This window comes from Dreissena polymorpha, chromosome 12, assembly GCF_020536995.1.
Source record: "Dreissena polymorpha isolate Duluth1 chromosome 12, UMN_Dpol_1.0, whole genome shotgun sequence".
Lineage (NCBI taxonomy): Eukaryota > Metazoa > Mollusca > Bivalvia > Myida > Dreissenidae > Dreissena > Dreissena polymorpha.
The window spans coordinates 49,585,255-49,600,823 of record NC_068366.1 but is presented as its reverse complement, the minus strand read 5'-3'; the positions used below and the strand labels follow the sequence as shown (position 1 = coordinate 49,600,823).

Below are 15,569 nucleotides of genomic sequence, written 5' to 3'. Positions count from 1 at the left end.
TAATTGAATAAACATGGTAAAAACTTACAGTTCCACTGCATGTCATCACATGACGAAGATGCCGTTTAAAATGTATCTCAGGATTAACCATTTCAAGTCCGCCGAAGTTTCGTTTGATTGCATGAAGCATTTCAAACCATGTTGGTGGTTGTTTGGATTTTTCGACGAAATCACAAACCATTTTCACAAGACTTAAAAATATCACACAAACATTTCACATACGTCTTGTAACACATTATAATCGTTATTAAAATAATTATCAATATACTAAATGACTTTAACTTGAATATTTTTGGGGTTTAATTATCTTCATTCTGGGATAAATTTAAGCTTTAATGCCCTTAAAATGTATAGAGACGACCAGATCCTAAGAGGACATTAACTTCACAACAGCAAACATATAGGCCCACAATTGCAAAGTAATTACTCAAACATGACTTGTTCATAGTTATGATACTTTTTCTTTTGATCAAAAAATACGGATAATAAAAGATATATCACTAAATTACAAATATGTCTTCGATGCTATGTACAGTAGTCATACATAAAACGTTTTAAAAGGCAAAACATAACGAATCTGTTATAATAGATAGAGCCGATTTGTCTACCGATATACCGTGTTCAAAGGAAATTATACGCTTTTTTCAAATGACATGAACTTAAAGTCAATTATAGAATTCGAATACTTTTGAAGCAACATGACCTACTGTAAAAGTCGCGAAGCCCATAAAAATTCGCGCATCTGCTTGGAAGCGTCATTGAACACGTCCAGATAAGCTCTAGATAGTGCCCACTAAATGGCTTAATTAACGACTGAATAACTTTGTTACGATGGCACATGCCTCTGAAATGGAGTCAATTACGTTCAATGTATAAGCGAACCATTTGTGAAGACGTTTTTGATCATAATATAATTAAATTATTTACAACACAGATTTATCTAAATCGCGACTTAATGTGCGCTATATCGTTAGTTCGTCTAATTCAGGCACTTCCCTTTGACAAATATACCTCTGTTCATTTTTCGCTGGATCGAGCGCCCAATTTGATATGCCAATGAATGCCACCTGCAGAGAAGCGATGTATCCGTACATGACTATTCCAATTTATTGCTCGTACAAGCTAATATTAAACACAATACACAACATATTGTTACAAGTCTATTTTCATTTCAATGACTACCTTTTTGAATGGTTTTGGTACTTCCTCCCCTTGGCAGCCATCTTCCAACAGTGGGTGCAATGTCTGTAGAAAAAAATAACAATCATCCTTAAAATTATCAAAAGAAAATATACCAAAACAAAATATCAAGTTTAAAAACGCATAGTGTTTTTTACTGTTAAGAAAATTGGTTTCTAAAAAAGTATCAACGCACTTTCAATGGCATTCGAGGGCTGTCCTCTGCCAATCCGACCTCGTCCAAAACAACGACGGAAACAAAAGTATTCAAGTCCTTATCCTCTTGAAACTGAGCACACTGTCTGAAAGTACCTACAATACCGTCCGGAGTGGCCAACGGACTGCATTGGAATGAAACCATCTGTACCTGTTGCATAAAGAGCACATAACGAATAGAATTTTACACGTGCGAAATCCTGCATTTAACAAAAAAACAACAACAACAATGTCAAATGAAAAATAATATGAAACTTAGTATGTACCTGTTTGAAATGTTTGAACAACTTAAATTTAGAACAATTGCCCTGCATTGCATCAGCCACAATTGTTTTCGCGAGCGATTTCGAACTTCCGGGCTTGCCTACAAGAAACAGTGGTATTCGCAACTCGATGCAAACAACCATCATGAAGACGTTTTCTTTTAACGCCGTGTTTCTTGCAATATTGTTGTCAAGTGAAACATTGTCAAGGAATACATCTTGGCAACTGCAATAAATGATTTGCTTCGTTAAACATAAGTTTTATAACCAAATATGACTGACACGTGGATATGTAATACAATTAATACATAATATTACCATTCGATTTCTTCTACTATTTGGTCCGCCCCTCCTGTTAATACACATGGATTTCTAAAACATTTGGAGACCATTTTTCCTGTATCTTTGGCGCTTCGGTGCTGCCTAAACAAGCGTGGTAACATACTCCAAGAGCGAGCACTAGACTTCTTGTTAACTTATCTAGACCCTGTAATGTAAATGTTTGGTCATAGTCTCTGTGTTGTTCAAAATGAAACAACAACATAACTGTGGTTGCTAAAGAAATGCGTAAACACAATGAAATGGGTACGAACCACATTTGCATGGTGGTCTCCGGCTTCGCTATTTTGAGCTTCAAATGTATATTTGTTGGACAGCCTTGAGTTCATCATCTCAAAAAGAACCCCGTTGTTTCCGCTTGCTCGTAAAACCATGCCATAACCAGCAGCGCTCTTTGTACATCCCTCAGAGACACAAAACTGCATTCATCCTGAAATTGTTTATTCACATTATTTTCGATACCTCTATATATTTATCAATATACTTAAACGTAAATTCAAAACTAGATGTCAATTTATGGTTACTGCACCTTTTGTTCTCTCATGAACTGTTGTGATTCTATTAGAATTCTGCTAATAACGTCAACTAAAGATCTTGAATCAGGAAGAGTGTCTTCATCGATCTTTGAACAGAAAACGTTTAGTAAAATATATTTCATTGTCTGGTAAAATACTGAAACAAACTACCAACCCATTAAGATTTTACATCGCACATACACCATTTATATTTGAAATAAATACACATAAACATGGTCAATAAAGAAACGAATCTAATAACAAACTATTCCAAGTAAAAAGTTAAGACGTACATATCTTTTCACCATTTGTCGGACGTATAAAATTCCACGTCCGTGTTTAATTGTCCAAAATCCCAAACCAAAGGCAGCAAACTCTGCGGTAACGGTTGAACTCTATAAACCTTTAAGAATAGCAAAGAACAAAATTGCTGAAATTATGTATGGTTAACCTTAAAATCTGTGTTATATATCAACAGACGCACACATTCAATTATGATTCGTCTTACCAGTCGCCTCATTGGAACTCGACCCAGCTTGTCGGTTGTTTCGTCAGCGTCAACATGATAACCAAGACCAGCTTGTTCCAGTTTGTGGATTAGCTCATCAGGGTGCCTTACAAATTAAAATAATATGAATTACAAAGTGCAGTAAACATAGTTAAATAAACAAGAAAACCACAAAGCCAGAATTTTCTAAGGTTAATACTTTTTCAACATACTTTCTGTATGGGTTACAGGCTGCTACAACTTTTAGGTTCTCGTAGAACTTCAGTGGTTCACCACAAATAGATTTGTCACACATGACCTCTTTAATGAGTCCAATCGCCTCCGTGGTATTCGCTTCATCAAAGAATAATACAGTGTATATCTTCGTTTTGTATTCAGCCATTATTCGAGCGTTTTGTCTGGCTTGTTCTTCCGCTTTCGTGATACTTCGTTTAATATCTTCTTTAATTGTTCCACCATGCACCTATACAAATTAACAAAGAAATTAACAGGGTTGCCACCAACCCTGATGAAATAAAATTCCCTGACTTTTCACTGACTTTTCCCTGACCAAATCTTGGTTTTCACTGACTAATTTCGCGACATATTCGGGCCACCCTCCTCCCCATACAGCCGACCAATTCCATCCATTTAATGTTTATTTTATTCTTTAACATAAAATATTAAACAAATAACAAAGCAGTTTTACTTGTACACTTAACTATGCATGATGCAAGGATATATGGTAAATACCACAAAACCAAAGATAATAACGTTATGCATGTACAACCACCGTATAATATGATAATGTCTCAAAATCTATGAACAAAACATACTTCTATAGGTAGATACATGTGATGCAAGTTATGGCAATACAGTGAGTAGTAGCTTGTTTTCCCATGTTTCCTAGCGTATAGGAACCACCACCATATATGAGACAGCGTGCTTTGTTTTCATTTTTAGAGTTTTTGCCAACCCATGATGAAAACTCAGGGTCTTTGAGCAAACAATAAATGAATAATGTCTGTTTACTCATGCTGGTAATATGTCTATCTATGTGTACATTATATTATATCTGAAATTAGAAGAGAAAATCAATTTGTGATCTGTGATATATGGTAGGTTCATACATGAAAATCATGCAGTTAGGAGCAGATGCAGGTCTTCTTGAAAACTGAAATAAATAAGCAAAGTTAGTATAGCTCTTTCACGCTGTCATCTCTAATGAATCAGCTCCTGGGACAAGGTTTGCAAAGCCTTTCAGCCTTCAAGGATACAAAATATTAATCAATGATAAACAAATAGATAAATTTTCATTTTTGAACATGCTTAACACACGCTAATGTTTTATGTAAATTGAAGTAGTAAAACATTTCAAATAAAAATATACTGTTGAATCTACTAAAACAAATGATACCTGAAGATTGCCGTAGCCACTAAATAACTTATGCATCGACCCAAAATTTTATTTTTTCCTGACTTTTCACTGACTTTTCTGAAATTTCATTTTTCACTGACCATTTTTTTAAATTCCCTGACTTTTCACTGACCTTGAAAAAAAAATTTTTCCCTGACTTTTCAACTTTAAGTGGCAACCCTGAATTAATCAAAACATATAATGTTTGAATATATAAACACCACGTATTATTTAAACAAATCAAATTTGTGTTTCAAAACCTTTCATGTGAATCAATTTTACTTATGCAATTTTTCTTTCTACCTTCATCAGAATCATATTGTTGACGTTTACTCCTGGTGGACACTGCAGGGCACACATGAACTTGACCAGTCGTGTTTTACCACATCCGGTTTCACCCATTATAACAACAGGAATGTCACTTCTGAAAATAAACGTTAATTTCGTCATTTACCATTTGCAAAATACATGCAGTTAAATTAGTTTCAGCTTGATAAAATATAACTCAACATGAGGTAATCATACATTTGAATATTTGAGTTTACCTAAATCTCATATAGATCGCCAATATTTTCTTGACATTGTCCGTTGTTAGCTCATAGGTACTGTCTGGATCATGTGGTACTCCGATACCCATAACATTGCACAATTTCAATATCTTCTGGTCTCTGAATCATATGCATAAAGACAAAGATTTGTACATTATAATATATTCTTAAATATAAACAAAAAATGGCAAGTGTCAAGAGGACACGGATACCGTTATATTGGAAAACAAATGAAAAGCAGTTCACTAATGTTTACCGTTTTCATACGTTTATTCATAATTTAAAAGCATTGGCGTTGAATTAAATCTGCTACGAAAGCAATACATAACAGGAATATGGCACGAAAATGGTAATTCTTGTGTATTGATATAGTTCAAATAAGTCCATTCAAAAATTGTAATGTTCGCGCTACAAATGGCCATATACCTTTGTTAAAATATCACAATATCACATACTGATAAACATATATATTATAATTTTGATCACTGCGTTAGATAAGTTTTACCTGACGGACTGACGGCTGATCCTACATGCCCTCCAGGATTAAAGTTGGGATAACATAAACAAGTAATACAACAAATCTTACATCAATAACTTTACTAACCGTTGCAGATTATCAAAGTTTTCTTGGAGAGGAACTCTGTTTCTATCAAGGGCATCGTATAGATTCGGCGCCATAATAGCTTGTTCAAGCACGCGTGAAGTCTGTAGGTCAATCAAATTACCAGTGGTTTTATCAATGAAAAAGCCCAAAAACGTGAATGTGAAGTGATCTGAGTTGAAAAACAGGTACGGGTGCGGACTGAAATTGCCAACTGACATATAGTAGCAAAATATAAACTCAAGTTTTGCATTATGCAATTCAAAATTATCATATAAAATGAACGAAACTTATAATACGTCATTTGTTTATTTATTATATATGTTTAAACCTGCTTTCCCAAGTTCTCCGAAGTGTAAGTCTATTAAGAATTGCTTCGTCTACCATCGTTTCATCTTCGTCATGCAAGAAAGATGTAGACGGGCTTTCCTCACTTATGTGTAGTGAATGGGTTGCAAAATCCTAAATAGTTAAAGGCATCAATTAAAACACACGAACACATATCTTACTGTAAAAAGTAACAAAATTACGTTTATATCTTTCTGATATGTATTTGAAAAGGCATGCACAGATGTGACGATATTGATGCTCTAGTTCCTGTTGCGCCAAATACATGTTTGTATATGGTGGAAGATCTTTGCCGTAGTTAAGAGCGGATAACGTTATTGGTGAACTCAAAATAGCTGCCACTTATTGTACGCTTTATGTTTTGGCAGCTTTTTGTTGGATCTAGACGGTAAAATTCATGATAATACAGACAAAAGCACTCTATTACATGTTCAGCTTACAACACTTGCGTTGACAGTGTGCAATAAACATGTTAAAATCTGGATAGTGTGCGCCTTCGGTCCCTATCACAATTCGTATATAATATTGTTGGCAATTCCATACACGCATATTTAAAAGATAATTTATAAATTCGTTATGCTAAAAGGAAAGGACGAACCGACCTAAATTAAAAACGTGTGTCAACTTCAATACTCTATATATCCGGTATTAATGTACATAAATAAAAGAAGAGACGACGTCACATTAGGTAACGTCATGTTGTTTTCTATAAAAGATAACATTCATTGCTTGGGCATCCATAAGTTGTGTTAAATTATGCAGCTTTGGTTTGTCATATGCCCGTATTGTCACACATTTGGATGCAATACTTCCGAAGCTGTGCCAATAAGAACTCTTTACACACCATGGTCATGTTATAATCATACATACTAAATAGAAGTAGAATCATCGGCTTACATAAATCACAATAACAATAATATTATAATACACACCTTTGACATTTGCATGAGAAATCGAAGAACAAACGTTGCAAATCCAGGGAGGTCTTCACTGGCTGCATTGCTTATGAACTGATTATTCTCGTAATCAACAAGTTGGGTGTTAAGAAACCAGACAAAGTTTTGCAGTTCTGACCACGACGGGTTGATAACGCCACATCGACTAAAACACGACACGTGAATATATGCTTTTACTGAAAGACATGTGAACTCCACAACCATCCTCTATGATAGAAATGAATGAAACTGTTTGTTACGGATCAAATCGCGTACAACTGTGGCGCTAGTAACCTATTAGATCTACTATTTTATTATCAAAGAAATACTGCAAATGTTTCGACGTGCTTAGTATAGTTAGTCATATTGATTGTAATAATACAACAGATATATGACTTTTAACCCAAAGATTTTATACCGTAAAAGAACATCAAGGCACGCATTCTGATCTCCTTCAGGGTTTTGGGCATGAACATCGGTCAAGTTTTGTCCTAAATCCAACCTTCGCAAGTATTGATAAGTACGCTGAAAAACCGGACTACGAAACTTCTGTTCGTCAAAAAGCTGATCCGTTTGTCTAAGCCCTTAATTTTAAATAGAAATATATTTTCCATGACTACGTGAAATATACGCAATAGCGATGATTAGATATTCAAAAATAAGTCTGTTTAAATCAAGGGGTATTAGTTGACCTAATTTAACGTTTATCCAAATCAAATATCATATACATATGAATAATTAGAACGAAACTGTCAGTGGTACATATAATGTGTCAGCGTTTTTTGAATGTTCGGATTATATTACTTTTCCTGAGTTGGTGTGATCCGGTTTAAAACTATTTATTTGTAAATGCATTACACATTATGAACGTAATGTAAGACAAAAGGCGCCGATATATGATTGTAAATGCATTACCTATATTTGCCACTTGAGGAATACCGTTGTAGATGTTTAAGCTCTCTGTCGGTGATCTACACGTCACTTCGGGCAGAATGCCAAATATTTGGTGAGCGTACTGTCCAAATAATAAGTATCAAGAATACCTTTAGAACACTTTACAACGGCCGGCTTTAAAATAATTAATGAGATTTCAACTGTTTTGCCTAACAAAAATGCATGATTGCCAAATGGTACGTGTCTTTCGGAATCAAGATTTTTTCGGTGTTAATTTCTCTACCAAGAATGAACGACCGTATACTGCACACTTTGCTAACCATCAAAATCTATGAATTAGTAATTCACAGATATAAACTTGTAAAAAGTTTTTTTCAGGAAATAAGCAAAAAATAACAAAACAAAAAATATAAATAATATACTATATATATATAATATACGTAAATAAAAACGTGTATTCTGTCTACGCAATTGAAACTATAAAAAGCTATAGAAAACATTATGTCGTGTTACGATTGTTTTACATAGTTAATTTTATTTTTATAGAAATACAATAAAAATAATAGATTGAACAAGATCTTCTCCTGAAGAAATCGATAAAAGGCACACTTTTAACTCTTTCAATTGGAAGCCATGACGAGAGCTCAAAAGTCATGTTCACGCTTTGATCGACAGGGGCCCAGTGAAACGGAGATGAATAAACATTATTTATTTTGGCTAACTAAAATAGTTATTAAATTATGGGTTGAATACAACATTGTCTTTAATACACACAATCAGTAATAATGGTCATTATAATTTTAATTTTTCGTCTAAAATGTTTTAGTTTTAATAACTGTTTTTTACTATTTACATTTCCCCCCACAAACGAATGCATCATTGGTGACCAATAAGCACGGTAGTAAGTTTACCTTCCCTAAATTTTGTACTTTTGCGAAAAGCTATTAGTCATTTATTCTCGCGCTACATTATATGCTCAATAAATGTAGGTCAACAGTTATCTTAATAAGCTATACCAAAAAAAGCACAGTCATAAGCCAATTTAATGTGACTACACCTTCAAATTAAATTTAATATGTAAATAATATGGAAATGAGTATTATTTAAAAGTTCAACTGAATATAAAAGAATTGAAGTAGTTTTTACAAACATCGTTTTTGCTTGAAGTGTCGTGGATCATAATAGGTAAAGTTTCAATCAGATAGAAGTCGTCCAAACTTCTTCGCCACACATATCCGCTTTTGTCCATCAAACAATTGAGGATAAGAAGATTGAACAGTAGCAAGTCAATGCCCTCTTGAACCTACAATAAGTTCATTCTACACAGAAATCGTTTATAGTGAGCTAAAGTATTCATTAAATAATGAATTTAAAATTGTAACTATATTTTAGAAAAAAAGACAAGATTTTACTCCATTCTTATTGAAATAAATGAAAAATTCACAAACCTCGTGCGAAATGTCTATGTGAAACAGGCGTGCGCTCTGATTCCCTGATGTCGGCGTGTGTTTAAGAAATGCTTGTATAACTTCATGCATGTTGATGTACTTCTCTTGTAAAGGTATTTTTACAACGTTTGTGTCAACTACTTTCGATCTGGCGAATTTTTGTTTCATGGCTTGAGTCTGCCGCTGTACATATAAGGATTTTCCAACACCGGCTCGTGTTGACAAGACAAGGCGTGCAGAACATCTGATACAAGTTAGATTGCAAAACCATTTGACACAATACAAAAACACCTTCTACAGTCAACGCTATTTTTTGGATAAAGCAATACTGGTAGTTACAAGACCTGTGTCTTTACGACATGGATGTCTTAAATTCCACGCTTGTCCTTAAACTCCGATTATCGAACAAACAAGCTGTTTATGGGCACATTCTAATTTCGACTCATTCAGTGTTAACTTTATGGTAATTAGACGGGTGATACACGAGAAATTTAGTTTCTACTTGGCAGGCATTCGTGGTAAATTATTATTTAAATTGCACGATGACAACGTTATAGTTTTGAAAGCGGTTTAATGGCCAACTGTTAACTTCGATATACTAAATGTGAACTTGACCTCTGCGGTAGAAGTGGAAGTCATTTTTGGTAATGTATTTTCAAAGCATGATGAATGATAAAGATACGGTCACGACAAGCGGTTGATGGACAATTTTAACGTAAAACTCTTAAATGCGACCTGGACCTTTCAGTAAGGGAGGCACGGTTTGAACTTTAAACGCCGTTTTATGATAAATGTCATTAGTTCCAAATACTTTTAAATCCATAAATATAAGGAGTAAACAATGCAACTGATGGAAGAATTTTAAAGTACTTTTATGGAAACTTTTGACTGATTGTAATCCTGACGCTTAAGATGAATGTAACACGCGACATGTCGTCTTATAGCGGTATATATACATTCAACTTTTCTTCGAATCCATCCATATATTGCAAAGTTATGCCTCAGATAGGAAACTTCAGATGGACATAGACGGACAGACATACGGCCAGACAGACAGATAGACGGACATTGCGACTGCTACAGGCCTCCATCTTTAAAAGATGGAATTTGAAGATCGTATACTATAATGCACACTACAATTTATTGGGTTGAAAACACGCAATCAAGGTTAAAAATAAAACTCAGTGTAAGTTCCACAAATATTCATATTTCACTTATTCATGTGATAGAAGGGACACAATCCCGTCAATTAAAAACGTTTGATGGTGCATTACACAGCTACTTTATCTATTTTATTTACATTGATATATACTTTCGAAAAGGGATAATGGAACTGTGTACCGTTTGAAGTCGACACACGATACAGAGTGAATCCTGTTCACGGGCACCACTAATTTATCTTCCACATATTTCTTCACCGCATCTTGGTGGACTGTCTGAACTTGTCGAATAAACTTGCCTAATGAGGCCACCAACGGACACCGATATTCATTGTCCGATCCACAGATGATGAACATACGATATTTCAGATCTAATTTCAAACAATTAAACAGTGTTAAATGGACCACAGCAACAACATCCGAACATGCTAAACATATGTATTATTAAAAAAACCTGTGTCATGTCTTTGCTAATACAGAGGGAAGTTACAGTTGAAACAAAAAGGATACAAACACTGAGGCATTGATAGGTTTGTGTTAATATGTTCGTAGTGTGTTAAGAGATATAACAATCAATTCACACTTGAACATGAATCCCAATTTTAAATGTTCAGATTGCGAGTAACGAGTACAAACAAAAAAACACATCCAAAGTATTGATATTATATGAATCAGCATTCAACTCCGAGATTAAACAAATAGTCTAACACATACTATAAGAGAAGAATCACATACACATACACATTAAAAACAATTTGGTCAAAATAAATTACATTAGCCTTTACCGGTTTAATACAAAATATGGAAGAATAATCACATACACATTGAAAAACATTTTGGTCAAGATAAATTATATTAGCCTGTACCGGTTTTATGGTATGTTTCCAAAATTAAGTCGTGCAAAATCCTTTCCGTGGCCTCGCCAACGTCGTAATTTAGAATATCGGCATTTACGAGACAATGAATCTTTCTCCCATCAGCAAAAACTGCCCGACGCCAGAATATTTCAATCTGTAGAAACATTTTGGTAGCCTTTAACATGTTTATTACATTTATGTAATTCAACAATTTCAAGCACACCCGGAGGTGCTGTTGTTTCGCATCAACAAAACTACGACAGCAAACTTAAAAGATATGAACAATCACATTTGAAACGTAATACATTATCATCCATGTAAATATATTACGGTATTGCAACAAAACTGGTAAGTGTTCAGAACTATTTCGAAACAATCACATAACATAAAAACAAATCTCAGTATAACATACACGGGTTATTTAAGGAATGATGTCATACATTGTAAGCGGCTTAAAATATATGTGAACGTAGAAAATATACCTCTAAATAAATGTTTTTAAAGGAAAATATCGAATGCCTAGATTATCAATGATTACCTCATCAATTGTCGTGTCTGTGTGGCACACGAGAACTTCGTCTGACAACGGAAGAGGCTGGTTCCTGTCGTGCATGTAAATGGATAACGTCACCTTGAGGATTTCGCCTGTTCAAATGTAATGACGTTGACTTAAAACCTACTACAATGTCATCATTTACATACGTAATAATATGATTACAATAACCCGCGTTATGGCCAATACATTAAAAAAAAAAACACGCACGCATTACTTGAAAAGCAATCTTTTGGAAAAAATAAAAACATATATTATATATAAAAATATAATTAGATCAAATGCAGCTCAAAGGGCTGTAAGAAAGAGACGTTGTACCTTAAGTACAATTAAAAGTATGGCACATTTTAGGTCGTGAGAGATTTCATTCTGAACACAAATGCGTTTATATCCTTGAAAGAGATAACACAAATTGTCACCATGCATAGGAACAGTAAAAATACATACATCGTATTATCGCGACCAATAAATTTCTTATAAAATGTAAATTATTCAACTCTAACTTTTGCGAAACAAGCGGTGAAAATATCGATAATATCGAACGTCTTTTTGGGAGTGCAAACACATTAAAACTATCTGGAATCAGTTGACATCATTTCTTGAACAACAACAACAAGACGTTAAATTATCCTTCTTTTACGTTAGTTTTGGAATTAACTCATAAACATCAACAGCCAGTAGTTATATTGTGAATTATATTATAACATTAATGAAACATTTTCCTTTAACATGAAATTCAATTAACACATGCCTAATTGTATTATAGATAAACTAAAACTAAAACTTCAGATTGACACAGAAAAAGCTCTCAAAATGATACATTTCATATTAAAAAAAAATAGAATCGAATTAAATCATCGTAATGCAAGTCTACTTATATACTATTCACATCATGTAAGTTTTGCATGTCATTAATTTGGTTTATTATAAGATCGTTGCTTATATTTACCAGAACACGCACTGTTGTCACTGATATGAATATTTTTAAGGTCTAAAAAGCATCGCAATTAATATTTTTGTATACTTTGTTAATACAGTTACTTACAAATAGAATACATGTATGCATACAGTATATTCTTTAAAATCAATATAAAAAATAAACACATTAGATTTGTCTATATAATTAGTAACATCAACATTGACCATAGAGACACCAGTTCCGCATGTAATGACAAGATTTGTCTGATCATACGTACTTTTTTATTAATACTATTGTATCGCTGTTTTCATATCCATACCATTAGCATCTAATAATTAAACGCAAACAATTCGTAGAGATTTTTATATGACGTATCTATATATGATAATTTATTACAATATTAACATATATTCTTACATAACATATATCGCCAGTTTTATGATAATAACCATGCCATATTCAATTTAAGGCACATATACATTAAGTATCATTGCAATATATTAATCTAATGGAACCTTGTTCCTGTTTCACTGCATGCATATATTCATACCAAATCCGTATTTTCCATCGACATTCGATGTATTTCTACATGACGACTTTTGTTTCATATCCAAAGGTTCATTTGTTCCCCATCGAAAAGCTGATTTAACTCGAGATTCAGTTTGTTTATATTTGTATGAGCAATTGGTTACTTCCCAAAACTAATTAACACAATGTTATGTTTATCAAATAAAAAAATAATAATATAGAAATTCAAACCTAGCACAAAATAAATGGGCTTTCAATCATCTAGCAATTGCAGACATTGCTTTTTGTGGTTGTTTTCTTGTACTGTGTCTTTATAACATGTTGGTACATTTAATGGAAAATTGCATTGCAAGATAAACGTTTGGGATGCGTCTATTGAAAAAGAAGGCTTTTGTCGACATGTCAAATCCACAACCGTGTTTTCTGAGTGTGATTGAATTTCTTTATTCATTCAAGTTGTATTGCACTTAAAAATTGGCATGTTCATTTTAAAATCAGGCTTATGCCATATGTAATAAAAGAATTCCTTTTGGAATAGGATTAATATTATAAATCTTATATTTATCCAACCTGCAGGGCAGACGATGAGATTTGGTTCTCCAACTTTATAGTTGGAAGCATACATCCTTTTCACGCTTTTTGTCTCCGACACTGAAAAATAATAATATTTAAAATGGCGTGCACTAAACAAATTAAGTATTTGCAAAAAAAGAAATTACAAGTATGCACACAGTGTATGTTTAGATAGATAATCATTATTCCTAAAACATTTTACCTGCCAGATGCTTCAGAATAATTCCCAAATGTTTAAGCCCAATGAAGTCGCTTATGCTGGATGACACAGAATCAAGAAAATGTGTCCAAAGATCTGTAAGATTTTCAATCAACGGCCTTACTCCGTCATCACTATTTTTAATATAAAAACACATGTTCAGTGGTAATTGAAATGAATGCATAGTAACTTCAATTTTATTATTTTAAAACTTGGATTGCAATGCTGCGAGCTTACAATTTTGTTCGTGTGTATTGTTTTGCAATGCAGGGCTAAGTGTAGGTGTTTAACTATAATGATTTGTATGGTTTCCTTGCGAAAATAAAAAAAATAACATACACACCAAATTATGCTCAAAAGAAACAACGCGTTACATGGACAATGATTTGGAGTTGTGGATCATGTGTTCACTCAAATTGGTGATGTGAAGTAGTGACCTTTTTTGTTTTGCTGTGTTGAACAAGGAAAACAGCATTTGAATGTTAAAGTACATCGATACTTTTATGACAGATAAAACAGTATTTACCTTTTTTGATAAGTTCGCCTTAGTGATGTTTCAATGATCGAAACTAGTGTGGACGATGATGGTGCATTCCAGTCTGTAAATTCAAACTTCAAATTAGGTTGCTGAACATTGTTTTCCGTTTTCATTTTCTCTTCCTTTTTGTCACAGCTTTGTTGCATACACCACAATATGGCTGCAATGTATATACACATTTTACAAAAAAAATATTAATGGAAAAGGTGTTGTTTCGGATTGTTGTTTTAGTCCTACCTAAGCATGCATTCATACAACATACTCCCTGCTATATGTCTGCCATCATATGCTCAACCAATATCATTGGTTGTAGGAAATAAACACTCAAATTAGATTTACAAAAAAAAATGTAATTTTGTGAAAATACTTCATTAGCGCATAGGCAACGATGTGGTAATATTATCGGGAAGTACCTTCTGAAACGTCACAGGAAGAAATATCTTCCGCATGGACATGATCCAGTGCCATTTCGGCCAAAGTTTGATCATAACCAATATCAACAAGTTCTTTAACAAACGTTGATCTTTGATTGTAAGATTCAATCTCTTTATCTCTGTCTTCGGTTTGCCCTGCGTTATCAAGTGTATCCAATGCAGACCGCTGCTTTGATAACTTGGTATGTACTTCCAATTGGGCAGCTCTAAGTGCTGTTTCCAAATCCGCTAAACAAAAATGATATTTCTAGATTTTATTATCTTAATTTTATCATTTTGCTACTATGTGTAGGTATTTTAAAAATACATCTTATGAAGCATTCAAGTGAAATTTTTAATTAAGTTATCACAATTTTAAATTGATATAATTACAAACTCAAACGGTCACATGATTTTGAGAGATTCTGTCGTTTTCCTTTTTGATGACGTTGAACGATTGTATTGAGACTAAAAGGCAAACACGTATTCGCGGTTTGTTAAGGATAAAGCCTATTATTCTTTAGCGCACTGTTTTGAAACCGGTTGGGAAAAGCTTAATTTACTTATGTATTTTTTAAAAATTGTTATCGTATAATACTTGAGTTGTGTAGTTCCGTTGCTTAAATCTATTCATTTAAG

The 15,569-nt window shown here is 33.5% G+C and overlaps 3 protein-coding genes and 1 long non-coding RNA gene across 4 annotated transcripts; all 4 read right to left on the bottom strand.

Moving 5' to 3' along the window:
- Nucleotides 1-1,152: 1,152 nt before the first annotated feature.
- Nucleotides 1,153-2,061, bottom strand: LOC127852589 (E3 ubiquitin-protein ligase rnf213-beta-like). The gene is made up of 4 exons (XM_052386540.1): nt 1,977-2,061; nt 1,662-1,884; nt 1,376-1,546; nt 1,153-1,245 (listed from the first exon to the last, which is right to left on the bottom strand). The coding sequence occupies exons 1-4, from the start codon at nt 2,048-2,050 to the stop codon at nt 1,153-1,155; spliced, it is 561 nt and encodes a 186-aa protein (XP_052242500.1). The 5' UTR covers nt 2,051-2,061.
- Nucleotides 2,062-3,171: 1,110 nt separating this feature from the next.
- LOC127852588 (E3 ubiquitin-protein ligase rnf213-beta-like) lies at nt 3,172-6,008 on the bottom strand. The gene is made up of 5 exons (XM_052386538.1): nt 5,897-6,008; nt 5,569-5,766; nt 4,962-5,084; nt 4,720-4,840; nt 3,172-3,483 (listed from the first exon to the last, which is right to left on the bottom strand). The coding sequence occupies exons 1-5, from the start codon at nt 5,950-5,952 to the stop codon at nt 3,172-3,174; spliced, it is 810 nt and encodes a 269-aa protein (XP_052242498.1). The 5' UTR covers nt 5,953-6,008.
- A 1,279-nt stretch (nt 6,009-7,287) lies between these two features.
- On the bottom strand, nt 7,288-9,041 carry LOC127853141 (uncharacterized). Its single transcript, XR_008036501.1, has 3 exons — nt 8,893-9,041; nt 7,764-7,863; nt 7,288-7,432 (listed from the first exon to the last, which is right to left on the bottom strand). It is a non-coding gene; the product is annotated as an uncharacterized LOC127853141 (long non-coding RNA).
- A 15-nt stretch (nt 9,042-9,056) lies between these two features.
- Nucleotides 9,057-14,612, bottom strand: LOC127852587 (E3 ubiquitin-protein ligase RNF213-like). Its single transcript, XM_052386537.1, has 8 exons — nt 14,506-14,612; nt 13,983-14,113; nt 13,778-13,858; nt 11,746-11,852; nt 11,217-11,361; nt 10,532-10,721; nt 9,191-9,434; nt 9,057-9,086 (listed from the first exon to the last, which is right to left on the bottom strand). The coding sequence occupies exons 3-8, from the start codon at nt 13,830-13,832 to the stop codon at nt 9,057-9,059; spliced, it is 771 nt and encodes a 256-aa protein (XP_052242497.1). The 5' UTR covers nt 13,833-13,858; nt 13,983-14,113; nt 14,506-14,612.
- Between the last annotated feature and the right edge of the window lie 957 nt (nt 14,613-15,569).

Bases quoted from the DNA above. Each gene is read 5' to 3' on its own strand.
- LOC127852589 (XM_052386540.1), bottom strand. From the start codon at position 2,050: ATGGTCTCCAAATGTTTTAGAAATCCATGTGTATTAACAGGAGGGGCG. The intron at 1,885-1,976 runs GTAATATTATGT...CATTTATTGCAG, and splicing joins ATAGTAGAAGAAATCGAATG to TTGCCAAGATGTATTCCTTG. The intron at 1,547-1,661 runs GTACATACTAAG...TTTATGCAACAG, and splicing joins TGTTCAAACATTTCAAACAG to GTACAGATGGTTTCATTCCA.
- LOC127852588 (XM_052386538.1), bottom strand. From the start codon at position 5,952: ATGGTAGACGAAGCAATTCTTAATAGACTTACACTTCGGAGAACTTGG. The intron at 5,767-5,896 runs GTTTAAACATAT...TGGCAATTTCAG, and splicing joins CGGAGAACTTGGGAAAGCAG to TCCGCACCCGTACCTGTTTT. The intron at 5,085-5,568 runs GTTAGTAAAGTT...CATATGATTCAG, and splicing joins AACTTTGATAATCTGCAACG to AGACCAGAAGATATTGAAAT.
- LOC127852587 (XM_052386537.1), bottom strand. From the start codon at position 13,832: ATGTATGCTTCCAACTATAAAGTTGGAGAACCAAATCTCATCGTCTGC. The intron at 11,853-13,777 runs GTTGGATAAATA...ACATTTGAACAG, and splicing joins TCTCATCGTCTGCCCTGCAG to GCGAAATCCTCAAGGTGACG. The intron at 11,362-11,745 runs GTAATCATTGAT...ATGTTTCTACAG, and splicing joins CAGACACGACAATTGATGAG to ATTGAAATATTCTGGCGTCG.